This window comes from Pseudorca crassidens, chromosome 11 (genome assembly GCF_039906515.1).
Source record: "Pseudorca crassidens isolate mPseCra1 chromosome 11, mPseCra1.hap1, whole genome shotgun sequence".
Lineage (NCBI taxonomy): Eukaryota > Metazoa > Chordata > Mammalia > Artiodactyla > Delphinidae > Pseudorca > Pseudorca crassidens.
The window spans coordinates 100,218,067-100,230,996 of NC_090306.1; the positions used below are offsets into that span (position 1 = coordinate 100,218,067).

Below are 12,930 nucleotides of genomic sequence, written 5' to 3' on the forward strand. Positions count from 1 at the left end.
TAGGGAAGGAAAAAATGCACATAAATCAGCCAAGAGTATTGTCGGATGTGTTCTGAGGGCCCCAAAGGACAGAGAAAATGACGGGGCCTGTGGTGGGTGAGAAAGTCCTCTCTGAGGAGGGGCTGGGGGATCCGGACTGCAGTACAAAGGCCCTGGGCTGGGAGACAGGCCTGGGCATGGAGGCAGACTGGCCAGCTCGGGGCAGCGTCTGACCCACTGTGTCTCCCAGTTCACACAACCCTGGGGCCTTGCTAGCTTGCTACAACTTTAGCTCCCACGCGGTGCTCGACCTCCTGAGCAGATGCGGTTCTGGCCGTTTGGGCCAGCACTTCACTCTCATCTGCTCCAGACAAGCCCACCCGACTAGGGGCAAACTGAGGCCCAGAGGTAGGGGACTTGACCAAGGGGACCCAGGCTTCCGTCACACCAGGGTCCTCCCACCCCAATCAGATTGGGATCCAGTCAAACCCGCTCCGGCTGCTCCACATGGCAGTTTCCACAGTAGCGGAAAGACGCTCAGCCCTTAGGAGCTGAGAGTGGCTTCAGTCTGAGTCAACAGCAGTACCAGAAAGCACTCTCCAGTCCCTAAAAGGAAGAGCCAGAGGCCTGTCCCTCTCAGGCAGAGGGCAGGGGCCACCCACTGGCCTCATGATTCCTAGAGAATTTCCATACAATGCCCCCCGACCTCCTGCAGCAGTTCTGTGGCAGGCCCCGGGGCACTGCCGCACGCAGTGGACACACAGACCACGGGAGGGGAGCGGTGCCCAGTTCCAGGTAGACCTGGGGAGTCAAGTGGCTGGAAAGAAGCAGGCCAAGGTTCTCCACGGACATGGAACCAGAGATGTGGTGGCAGGTGCGAGTCCCAGCTCCTGCGGACCGAGGACAGCACTGGTGTCTTCCCCAAGGGCACAGGAACTGTCCAAGGTCCTGCCAAGGAACAGGCTGTAGGGTCCACCATGGCCCCCAGGCCCTCACCCTAGGACTCCTCCCAAAGCTCCCTTCACAATCCCCCGCCTCTGTCACTTGTCCAGATTCAGGGTCAGCAGGGGCAGGGCAAGGGCCTGCCCACCCAACCCTCCAGGGCTCCTGAAGTAGAGATGCAGCCCTGCCCACCTGCGTCCCTGAGTTCCCTCCTACTGGGCAGCCCTTGAGGCAAAGAGCTATGTCCAGAGGAGCAGTAAGGCCTGCAGACCGGCCCTCCACCGCTCCTCCGGCTCCCTTGCGTGGGGCTGTACCCAGAGCTGCCCGCAGACGAGCCAGACACCCACAGCCTGGGCCGTGCAGGGAGCTTGCTTTCTCAGAGCTCTCAGCAAAGGGGATTCCAACAGCCTCAGCATTGTTCAAAAACAATAACAAAGTTCTCTGTGAAGGTTTGAAATTTTCTAAAACTAAGTTTGAAGAAATATAATAGTTCTTTCTTCATTGTGCTCCAAAGAGCACGCAAACCCAGGCCCTGCTGAAAATTGGGTTCTGTGGCAATATATGCAGTGGTTCTCAGCGTGGAAGGGCTGTGGGAACGTGTGGGCATGTTTGGGGTCACAATGCCCGGAAATGCTACTGGCATGTAATGGCTAGGGGCCAGGACAGCTGCCCACAAGCGCGGGACAGTCCCATACAATGAAGACCAGTTCTGCTCAAAGGCCAACAGGGCCCCAGGTGAGAAACACAGAACTAAAAATGAGAAAGCCTTAGGAGTTTGGGGTTTGAGTTTGAATCACTTTGCTGTACACCAGAAACTGACACAACACTGTAAATCAACTAGACTGCAATTAAAAAAGAGAAACCCTACCCAGGGTTTGACATGTGCCTACACAACAGCAACATTTAAAGACAAGCTCAGGGGACTTCCCTGGTGGTCCAGTGGTTAAGAGTTCCCCTTCCAATGCACGGGGTGCAGGTTCAATCCCTGGTCCGGGAGCTAAGATCCCACGTGCCTCGAGGCCAAAAAACCAAAGCAAAACAGAAGCAATAAAGACTTTAAAAATGGTCCACATCAAAAAAACATAAAAAAGGGCTTCCCTGGAGGCGCAGTGGTTAAGAGTCTGCCTGCCAATGCAGGGGACATGGGTTCAAGCGCTGGTCCGGGAAGATCCCACATGCCGCAGAGCAACGAAGCCCGTGTGCCACAGCTACTGAGCCTGCGCTCTAGAGCCCACAAGCCACAACTACTGAGCCCGTGAGCTGCAACTACTGAAGCCCGCATGCCTAGAGCCCGCATTCCACGAGAGAAGCCCGCGCACCGCAATGAAGAGTAGCCCCTGCTCGCCGCAACTAGAGAAAGCCCACGTGCGGCAACGAAGACCCAATGCAGCCAAAAATAAAAAATAAATTAAAAAACAAGCTCAGGGGTTTCATTCCCAATATGGTTTTCCTACTATTGCTGAATAATGAAAAAAATCCCCCAAGAAGTTTAGAATGACTCGTATTTAATATTGATATTAGGAGCAGAGAGTCTGCGCCCTGCTCCTGGTGTGGAGCAGCTGAGGACAAGCTCTGCGGGTGGGCCTGAGCCGAACCAGGCCCCGGGCACACAGCAGGCACTCCACGACTGCAGTCTAAAGGGATGACTGGGGGTGGGGGAGGAAACAGGGCCCTCAGCTGCCCTCCCCGCACCAGTCCCGCCTTGCTAAAGGACCCTCTTCCCTACCAAGGCAGAGGCCACTCACTCCCTGGCATACAGCAGGCACTCAATACTTTCTGTGCGGTAAGTAAACAGATGGGGCCCTGGGTCTCCCAACTGTTGAGTGAAGGGGTGGACAGATGGCTGCCAAAGCCCACTGGGTCCTAAAGCCCTTCAACCTCAGTGACGAAGGAGCTAAGGCTTTGGCCGTGTGTGGCCCGAGGATGCTGGGGCAGCAGAGGAGCCCGTCTGCCACTGGTCAGCCTTGTGGCCATGCCACCTGCCCACGGCACCCACACGGCAGCAGGCCAGGCCTTCCCAGTCCTCAGAACACACCTGCCAGCCAGGTCGTTCCCGCCCCTTGTCCAGAGGAGCCCCTGAGCCCCCGAGAGGCGGAGGAGCCTGCTCAAGAGGCAGGGCAGGAACTCACCAGTCTTCACAGAACCGTCACGGCTGCATCTCTCCCCGGCACTCGAACGTGTTTCAAGGGGGGAGAAATGGACGGTGTCATGTAAAGAAATACTCGTTTTCAGTGCTTTCTATGTGGCGCTCAAAGCACTCTGCAAACAATCCCTCCCGATCACGTGCAGGCGGCGGCCTGGCTGGGCTCGGCCCACTGGAGCCCCTTCGGCCTCCTCAGCCACGCGCCCTCCAGGCCAAGGTCCGCGGGAGGCCCCTACAGGTTCTAGTGCAGGTCCTCGTCAGCCTCCTGCACCTCCACGTGACTGTAGGACCTCCAGGCCTGCAGGTTACAGCTCTTCAGGATGGTTCCCAGCTGCTTCCCAGGTCCTACTTCAAAAGTTTTGGGGAACTCGGTGCCTTTCTTCCTCTCATATACGGCGTGCATCGTCTGCTCCCACTTCACCGGGGAGACCACCTGCCGGACCAGCAGTTTCCGGATGTGTTCTGGATGCGTGTATCTACTGCCGTTAACGTTTGAGTGGACGGACACCAGAGGCTTCCTGACATCAATTGCCTTTAAAACTTGTGCCAGGGGCTCCAAAGCTGGCTCCATGAGGCTGGTGTGGAAGCCACCGCTAACCGGCAACATCTTGGTGCGTCTGAAGTGATACCTGGAGGAATTCTTCTGGAGAAACTGCAGAGCCTGGAAGCAAAAGAAGGGACGTTGACGTTTAAGCCAAGCAAATCTTAGGGGAAGAAACAGAGAGGCAGTCACCACTGGCTGATGTCACAGTCCTACGTATAGGATCTGCTTATCTCTACACACCAGCACCGGTTATTCCATCCTGCACGGCTGCCAAGTCAGTGTCCCAGAAGCCCTCACCAGCCCAGTGGCCCCAGGCAGCCTCTTTGAACTTCTTTTAATCCATCCATAAAATGAGCACAATTTCACCTACTTCATAAGATTGCTGGGAAGTGATCAAATAGGAGGTATCTGATGAATGAAAAAGCAGTATCTAGTAAGTGTCAGTTTTCAATTAGAATTCTGCTACTCTTCATAATTTTTTTAAGCCTGTTTTCTTGTTACTCCATAACCTTCAAGATGAAAATTCACAAGATTCCAGCCTCACTTCACAATCTAAGGTCTGAAACCCCTCATCTGGGCTCCTCTAGAGAAGACAAGAGCTTGATTAAAAGGGGCCTCTGGGACTAACAGGCCCCAACTTAGAACCACTTGCAAACATCTTTAGAACAGTATATAGAGACCCTGTGCCCTCGGGACACAGCCCAAGGCCTACCACCCTGACAGCCCTTCACTGGGATCCACCAAAGGCCTTCCCATGCACTAAACCATCTGCCACGTCCCTCCAACCTGACACCATCCACGGCCTGCTCAGAAGCTGGGCCAGCTGCTCCTGACGACTCAAGGTAAGTCGTGGCAGCTGCGTGACCTTGGGCACTTTACCTGTCAGTGCCTTAGTTTCCTCACCTGTAAAATGGCGATAACAACAGTTACGTCACAGGGCTATGAAGAACTATGCTCAGTATACAAACCCTATAGAGGGGCGGTGATTATTAACTTGTTACCAAGCCCATCCATGTCCACCGGAAAAAATACAGCAGGGTCTGGAGTTCCCTGGTGGCCTAGTGGTTAGGATTCCAGGCTTTCACTACTGTGGCCCAGGTTCAATCCCTGATTGAGGAACTGAGATCCTGCAAGCTGTGCGGCACGGCCAAAAAAAAAAAAAAAAAAAAAAAAAATACAGCGGGGAAGCTATTTGTGCCCCGAAAGGGGAGGGATGAATATCTCTGGTTGGATGGTGCTCCTTCGTCCCTCTCTGTGGGCCCCGCCCTGCAGGAGCTTAGCCTGCTGCCCAGGCAGGGCCAGTTCAGCCCGAGGCTCATCACGTGTCACTTCCCTCTGCCGTGAGTGAGTCCATCTGTTCCACCCCGAGGCTGCTCAGCCGCCTGAGCCTTGGGGCGAAATCCAAGTGGAGCAGAGCCCAGCACAGCGAACTGTCATGGAGTGTGAACCATGCGTCTGGGAAGCACGGAGGGGTCTGGGCTGTCACTGCAGCAGAGTCTAGCCTGACCTGACTGACCTGGTGCTTCACATCCAATTCCACGCTCCATCCATCCCCACCTCACTGAGGGATGCGCCCCCAGAGCCCCTCTGAACAGGAGACTCTTGGGCTTCACAGCCCAAGCCTTTCCCACCAAGCCTGGACACTTCTGATCACCGTCTACGGAGACAGCTGCTCGGGGGCACTTCTGCACCACCGCCACGGTCTCTAAGTGCTTTCCATGGGAAGCCTCTGGATTCATCCAACTCAAGTCCCAGGTCAGGGCCACAGGAGTCAAGGACACAGCCTCGGGGTCCAGAGGCTCCTGTGGCTGGCTCTCAGGCCAGGCATGGGTCTAGCAAAGGGCAAGGAGTTTTTTCACATCCACTGTTGGGAAAGGGACTCACCTGCTCAGGGGACTCTGCCCGCACCTAAGCTCTTTGCTGTAGCACTTCCAACAGCACCAAAAGCCAAACCTGGGAATCCCAGGAATCGCCACCTGCACTGGATGCCCATCTGTCTGGGAGCCTGGGAGACTCCTGCCTTGACTGGGGGGCCCCTCCTGGCCCACTTATGGGCTTCCTTCCAAGGCTATTAACGGGAATAAGCAACCAGCTCCGTGATTCGCTTGGGGCCACCGTAGCTGGTCTTCCCGTCATCTCAGAACTGCCCCAGAGGCTCTCACTGATTCAGAGGAGATACGTAAGGACACCGGCGTACTGGCAAGGCCTTAACAGGGAGATGAACCAGCATGGTCAAGTGGAGGAAACTTGGACTTCAGATGGACGTGGACGGGAGCTCTCACCCTGCCTCCACCACCACTAAGCCCTTGGCCCTCTGCCTCACCTTCCCGGTGTAGAGCTCCCGTCCACAGAGCACAGGACCAGACGGAGGACCGGAGGAGACAAGATGGGGAAGCACCCATCCGGTCTGCACTCAACACTCCCCAGCCAGGCACACGGTACAGAACTGCCCCTTCCGTCAGGCGCTCCTGTCTGCCTGGGATGCCCCTGCTCTTGGCAACCTCATCCTCCAGGCACCGCCTCCTGGCACCCTGGTAGTCAGCCTGACCCTTACTGTGCCCTGAAACCTGGAGTCATCCATTCACAGCCAGCCTTCCTTTGACAGCAGGAACCCCGGCTGATCCGTCCGTGTGTCCTCAGTGCTTGCCACACAGGAGCTGCCCGAGAAAGGATGTCTGGGGCAGCAGTGAGTGGAAGGATGGACAGAAGGAAAGGCTGCAAAAACAGACACCTAAGAAAAAGTAGAGCAGGGCAGAGTAACCCAGCAGGAAACAGCTTCTCTCTCCAAAGAAGCAACTGGATCATAGGCTGTGAGAAGCCCAGAACGTATCACAGGAAGGCCCTGGAGATCATCTGGCCCAGCCCCTTTACTTTCCACGTGGGCTGGAAATTTGCCCAAGGTCTGTACGTGGTGGAGCGGAGACAGTACCCCAGCCTCCTGCCTCTCCCTGCAGTGCTCGCTCCACCACACACCCCCCTGGCCCCCAGATGCCTCCCAAGGACCAGGGCTGGGCAGAGCACCTGTTACGCTCTGTGCGCTCCCAGGTGTGGAATAATTCCAACCTTCTGGACTGGACGGGGGTCTAGGAAGGTTGCTCCCGTGAACACCCACCTCCAGGTGTCCTGAGATCACCCTGCAGTCGGGAAAGAGGTAGCTGGACACCTCGCACACGGGGTTCTCTATGCCCAAAGTCCTGCAGTGCTCCTGGGCCTCCAGACAGGCAAAGGTGAACTTGGACTGAGGCTGGCCGACGACAGACAACATCCCACTGGGGACAGCTTCCGAGGCTTCCTGCATGGCCTCAGCTCGGATTTTCACTGCATACAAACCTACCCAGAGAGAAGTGCATTTGGAAAAATCAAGGCACGTAATGGAGAAGAGAAGCCCAGACCCAAAAAGCAAAGCACAAATTCCACACTGTGTGCTGGAGACCCTGATATTGGTATCCATCACCAGTCTACAAGCCGCAGTTCTACGTATCTGAAACCATACATATATGGTACCACCATCATCAAAAGGCAGGGTGCTGTCCCTGGCACAACCTCAGTGTCCACTGACAGATGGATAAAGAAGACGTGGTACATATATATGATGGAATATTAGTCTAAAAAAGAATGGAATAATGCCACTTGCAGCAACATGGCTGGACCTAGAGATTATCATACTAAGTGAAGTTAGAGAGACAAACACCATGTATCACTTATATGTGGAAAATAAAATACGACACAAACGAACATATCTACGAAACAGAAACAGACTGAGATATAGAGAACAGACTCGTGGCTGCCAAGGGGGAGGGAACGTGGGGGGGGGAAGGATTGGGAGTTGGGGATTAGCACATGCAAACTATTATATACAGGATAAACAACAAGGTCCTACTGTAGAGCACAGGGATATACATCCAATATCCTGTGATAAACCATAATGGAAAAGAATATGAAAAAGCATATATGTATAACTGAATCACTTTTCTGTACAGCAGAAATTAGCACAACATTGTAAATCAACTATACTTCAATAAAATTTAAAAACAAAACAAAAAAGAATGGACTGCAATTACTGGACAGCTATCATCCTGGTCCTGGGCCAGACCAAGGAGCGGTTAAGGGACCAATCCAGGGTTTGATGGGACAACGAAGTCTGAAGAACAAACCCTGCACCCTTTCTCTCTAACACACCTTCGTTCACCCGGCACCGTATTATGTCTGTACTGGACTTTTAGCCCTTACACAAGCAGAACTGTAGAGCAAATACATTAAAAGCCTGTGTTAACAGGCAGGAGAGAACCCACAGGAACGTGGAAACCCTCCCAGGCAGGCATTAAATAACTATGCAAATTGTCAAGTGAAAAAACACAGAATGTCAATAATCCTGCAAATTACATACACATAAAACTGCATTTGTATAAAACAGTTTTATTAGGATGTGGAAATATGAAAATTTTTTTCCACTTCCTTGATAATGCTTCCTTCCTATAATGCTTTTTTAAAAAACAATGAGGTGAATTTCACATAAAATATAACCAGTTTCAAGTGTATAATTCAGTGGTATTTGTTTTGTTCATGTTGTACAACCACCAGCTCTAGTTTCAAAACTTTCCATCAGCCCATAAAACACCTCATTTCTCCTTCCCTCCATCCCCGGTAACCTCTAATCTGTTGTCTCTCTGGATTTATGTATTCTGGACATTTCATATAAAAATATGTGATTTTTGTGTCTGGCTCCTTTCACGTAGCATGTTTTTGATGTTCATCCACACTGTAACATCAGTATTTCATTTCTTTTTATGGCTGAATAATATTCCACTGGATGGATCGACTACAATTTGTTTATCCATTCATCTGGTTATGGACATTTGGATCATTCCCACCTTTTGGCTATTATGACTAATGCTGTTATAAACATCTGTGTACAAGTTTTTCTGTGTGGACATATGTTTTCATTTCTTAGGTATAGACCTGTGAGTAGAACTACTGGGTCACATGGTAATTCTATGCTTAACTTGTTTTCCACAATGGCTGCACCACTTTACATTTCACCAACAATGTGTGAGGTTCCTACATCCTTGTCAACACTTACTATTTTCCTCTTTTGGTTTTTAAATTAAAGCCACCCCAGTGGGTATGAAGTGGTACCCCACTGCGGTTTTGATTTGCATTTCCCTAATGATTGGTGATGTTGCACATCTTTTCATGTGCTTATTGGTCCTTCGTATATCTTCTTTGGAGAAATGTCTATTCAAGTCCTTTGTATTTAGCTATAAGCAAAAATGTTTACATGTTTATACACAAAAATCTTAAGAAGTGGAACTGATATGGCTCAAGATCAAACACTGATTTATTCTTTTTTCACTTAATGAGAATCTATTGATGATCTACCACACAACAGGCACTGGAGGTACACGAGTGGACTAAGAATGCACATAAGTAGTGGGAGACACTAAAGCAAGAAGATTTCACAAGACTACAAGAAGAAAGAAGTTCCCTGATGAACCCTCCAAGCTTAAAAGGGAATCAAGGTGAAGTCTGGTCCTCAGGTCCCATTGTCACCCCCACCCATGGCTCCCTTCTCTATTACCCCTGGGTAGGTCCAGAATTATTTTTGGTAGTGCCCCTTGTCCTCAGTAAGCCCAGCAAGACAATACCCCATGCATAAAACCGAACCTTGGGACTTCCCTGGTATTCTAATGGTTAAGAATCCGCCTTCCAATGCAGGGATGTGCGTTCGATCCCTGGTCACAGAACTAAGATCCCACATGCCACAGGGCAACTAAGCCCATGCACTCTGGAGCCCACGCTCCGCAACAAAAGATCCCCCATGCCACAACTAAGACTCGATGTAGCCAAATAAATAAATATTAAAAAAAAAAAAAAACCAAACCTCTTCCTATGTACCTTCACAAAATTCCATGGCTCCAGCAAACACTAGGGCTGCAAATTCTCCCACACTGAATCCAGCAGCAGCAACACAGTTCTCAATAACCTGCAGTGACACATGCAGAAGAACATGAGGCCAAGTTCTCAGGCGAGTTCAGTCCGGGGCTCTGCACTTTCAAGCTGACAGGGGTTCAGCAGTTCAGTGAGCCAGGTTCTGCTGGCTCCAGCTAGAAGACAACACACAGAAGTGGCCTTGACTATCACTGATCCAGCCCTTTACTGATGAGGAACTTTAACTGGCAAGGCAAGTTAAAGCCTACTCGCGGACTCCTTGGTTGAGCTGTGATGCCAACCCAGGGCTCTGGATTCTCTTGCTTCTGCCCTGGTGCTGCCCCTCAGGCAGATGGAGACAGAGGACGCTAAGTACAGAAGTTAAGAGCATGACCTTCAGAGTCACCTCTGGATTTGATTTTTAGCCTGGGAGAGTTCCCTAACGTCTGCGCCTCAGTTATCTCATCTGTGAAATGGGGAGAGCAGCAGGACCGACCTCACAGGGCTGCTGAGAGAATTACATGGAGATAACACCCCTAAATCGCTCAGCACAGACCTGGCCCAGGACAGGCACTGGATGAATGTTATTATCATGACTCGACATGACCACTTAAACTAATTCCTTTAATATCTCTGAGTCTTCTTTCCTTACCCACAAAGTAACAGTACTTACCTCACAAGGCTGTTGTGAGGATGAAATGGGGGTAAAGTACGAGCTTAACATTTACTGTTGTGATAATAAATATTAATAGCAATCATTTCACAACTTCAAGTGAACTGATACTTTCAGGTATCACCTTCTCAATGACCCTTCCTGTAAGGGTGAAGCTTAATCCTTCTAAAATCATTTAGTAATTAATTAAATGATTAAGGATCATTTAAAATCGCAACCCGGCCCTCCACTCCCTGGCCCCTTTCCCTGCTCTATTCTTCTTTCTGAAACACTTACCTTTAACACACTACGTAATTTACATAGCATATTTATTCTCTATTATCTATCTCCTTGCCCTAACATGCAAGCGCCCCAGGCGCAGGGATCCTTGTTTTGTTTGTTGTAGGCTGTATCCCCTGGGCCTACAACAGTGCCCGGCACGGTGGGAACTCAGTAAGGATCTGCCGAACAGATCAGACGTTGGAGCACGCCGGCCTGGCAGGCTGGAGCCTCGGCTGGACCGCGACCTAGCTGTGAGAGCTCAGGCAGAGCCCATTCTCCCCGGCCTGCCACCGGGCCTCGGGCCTCACCGCGGGCTGCAGGTGATGCAGTTTCTCGACGGCGGCCAGCGAAGCCACGAAAACGGCGGGCTGGCAGTGCACGGTGCGGTCCAGGGCCTCCTGCGGCCCATGCAGGCTCAGCTCCAGCAAGTCGTAGCCCAGCACGCGGTGGGCGGCGGCGTAGAGCTCGCGGACGCGCGGGTAGCGGAGCAGACCGCGGCCCATGCCCACCACCTGGCTGCCCTGGCCGGGGAAGAGCAGCACCGAGTACTGGCCCGGCAACCGCCGCACCGAGGCCTCCCGGGGCCCTTCCACCGCCGCTGTCGCATCTCGCAGCAGCTCCTCCACGTCCACCGCGCCCGGGGGAGGCAGCAGGAAGCTCGAGGCGCCGCGGCGGCAGCGCACGCCCCGGCCCCAGGCCCACGCAGCCCGCGCGACCCGTACGTTCATGCTGAGGAACCGGCCCCACGCGCGTTACCAGGGCGACCGAGGCCCGACTGCGGCGGCGCGGCGCAGCGCAGCGCGGCGCGGTCCTTGACGCATTTCCTGCCGGCGGGCAGAGGCACCGCTGGGCGGGAAGAAAGGTTCCGCTGTTACCGCTTCCGTCCCTGCTCTGAAACTGTCGGCTGTGCGTCGGGTGACCACACGCTTACCTAAACCTCTGCAGGAAAAAATAAAACACGACACCGCACCACAATGAGCCCTCAAACATATTTATTAAGTAAACAACTCAATGCAATGTTATATTCAACCTAGCATGGGAAAAGTACTTGAAACGCTTCCACATTCTTTCTTGCATCTGATTTTCCCAGCACTGTCCTCTTTGATGTTTCCTACAAACCAGACACGGTGCCAGGCACAAAATAATCGTCCAATTAATACTTGTCCCGTTGAACAAAGCCCTGGATATTTTTCAGACATTAGTCTGTTTAATTCCTCACAGCAACGCTGTGACGAATAGGTGCTATTATTATCCTTAGTTTACACATGAGTAGACAAGGGCTCAAAGACAGGTGGTTAGTGACAAAAGGAGGACTGGAAATTGGGGGTGCAAGGCTGGGTCAGAGAGAGTCTAATTCTGACCTCATCTCTAACTACATCCCTTTACGCCCCCTGCTCCTCTTTCATTCCCTGCCAGCCTCTTCTAAGGAGCGCAGGACACACACACACACACACACACACACACACACACACACACACACACACACACACACAACCTCACTCCACACCTCAGAATGAGGAAGATCTAGGTAGACCTGAGGTAGGAGATAGATGGGCCGCTGGGCTGCACAACTGGGGTTTGTCAAGTGGAGTAAAATTGAAGCTTTGTTCTCACCCAGGCACTCCAAGGACAAAGCTAGTGGCAGAAGCTGAACTCTGCTAAGGTAAAGAGATAAGGCGCCCACTCCTGAGGTCAATAAAAACTTCCCTGTCTGCACATGCGCAGGAAGGCTCCTTGGGGGTCAGAAAGGGAGCAGCCGCCACCCCACAGTATGTGTGGACATACACCCAGCTAGAAGGCCTCTGCAGTGGGATCCATCTTAGCAAAATGTTGCACATGCATGTTGGGGAGGGTCCTGGGACCCATCAGCTGTGAAAAAAGAAACGAGATAATTGGCCAAATGTAAACCAAGACCCGAAGAACTGTCCTATATACGTGATTTAAATCACCTCTTTACTGAGCTCCTCATTCAGGACTCCCACACTCCTCTCTGTGGGTATATTTCTGGCTAGCTTCTGACTTACTGGCCCCCCTCATTAGAGAGGAGGCTGGTAGCCTTTCCCTCCAGGTGTGTATTTCTGCCCTGCTTCTGTCTTAAACAAACTGTTTGTCTGTGTGCTCTCCCACATGTTATGCTGTGTCTCTAATAATAAACTTTGTACCTGATTTTACAGTTTTTGCCTCCTTGAAACACTCTTGCTTTAAAATGGGGGAAAGAGCTAGGGCCCCTTTGCTTCTAGTCTCTAGCCCCTCGTGGTCTAGCAGCTACGATTCCTGGTTTTCATCTAGGCTATCCAGGTTCGACTCCTGGGCAGGGAACTACAGTCTCTTCAGAACTGCTCACTGCTGTCTCTCTGAGATCAGACTTACATCATCAAGTCTACTACAGTGAGCTTGTCCTGAGAAAAGAATCAGATGAGCTCTCAGGTCATCCGCAGCAGCCTTGCTTTTGACACGGAA

General features: G+C 51.9%; 1 protein-coding gene across 2 annotated transcripts; it reads right to left on the bottom strand.

The window, feature by feature from the left end:
- Window positions 1-2,409: 2,409 nt before the first annotated feature.
- MCAT (malonyl-CoA-acyl carrier protein transacylase) lies at window positions 2,410-11,240 on the bottom strand. Of its 2 annotated transcripts, XM_067698319.1 has the most exons (4): window positions 10,779-11,240; window positions 9,504-9,591; window positions 6,721-6,938; window positions 2,410-3,725 (listed from the first exon to the last, which is right to left on the bottom strand). In XM_067698319.1, the coding sequence occupies exons 1-4, from the start codon at window positions 11,196-11,198 to the stop codon at window positions 3,306-3,308; spliced, it is 1,146 nt and encodes a 381-aa protein (XP_067554420.1). In that variant the 5' UTR covers window positions 11,199-11,240; the 3' UTR covers window positions 2,410-3,305. The 2 variants fall into 2 exon arrangements, with proteins under 2 accessions (XP_067554420.1, XP_067554421.1); XM_067698320.1 differs by lacking the exon at window positions 6,721-6,938 and having other exon boundaries at window positions 3,524-3,725.
- Between the last annotated feature and the right edge of the window lie 1,690 nt (window positions 11,241-12,930).

Coding starts and splice junctions, on each gene's coding strand:
- MCAT (XM_067698319.1), bottom strand. CDS start 11,198: ATGAACGTACGGGTCGCGCGGGCTGCGTGGGCCTGGGGCCGGGGCGTG. Junction 9,592..10,778: donor TGCATCACCTGCAGCCCGCG/GTGAGGCCCGAG, acceptor GTGTCACTGCAG/GTTATTGAGAACTGTGTTGC. Junction 3,726..6,720: donor TGATCTCAGGACACCTGGAG/GTGGGTGTTCAC, acceptor TTTTGCTTCCAG/GCTCTGCAGTTTCTCCAGAA.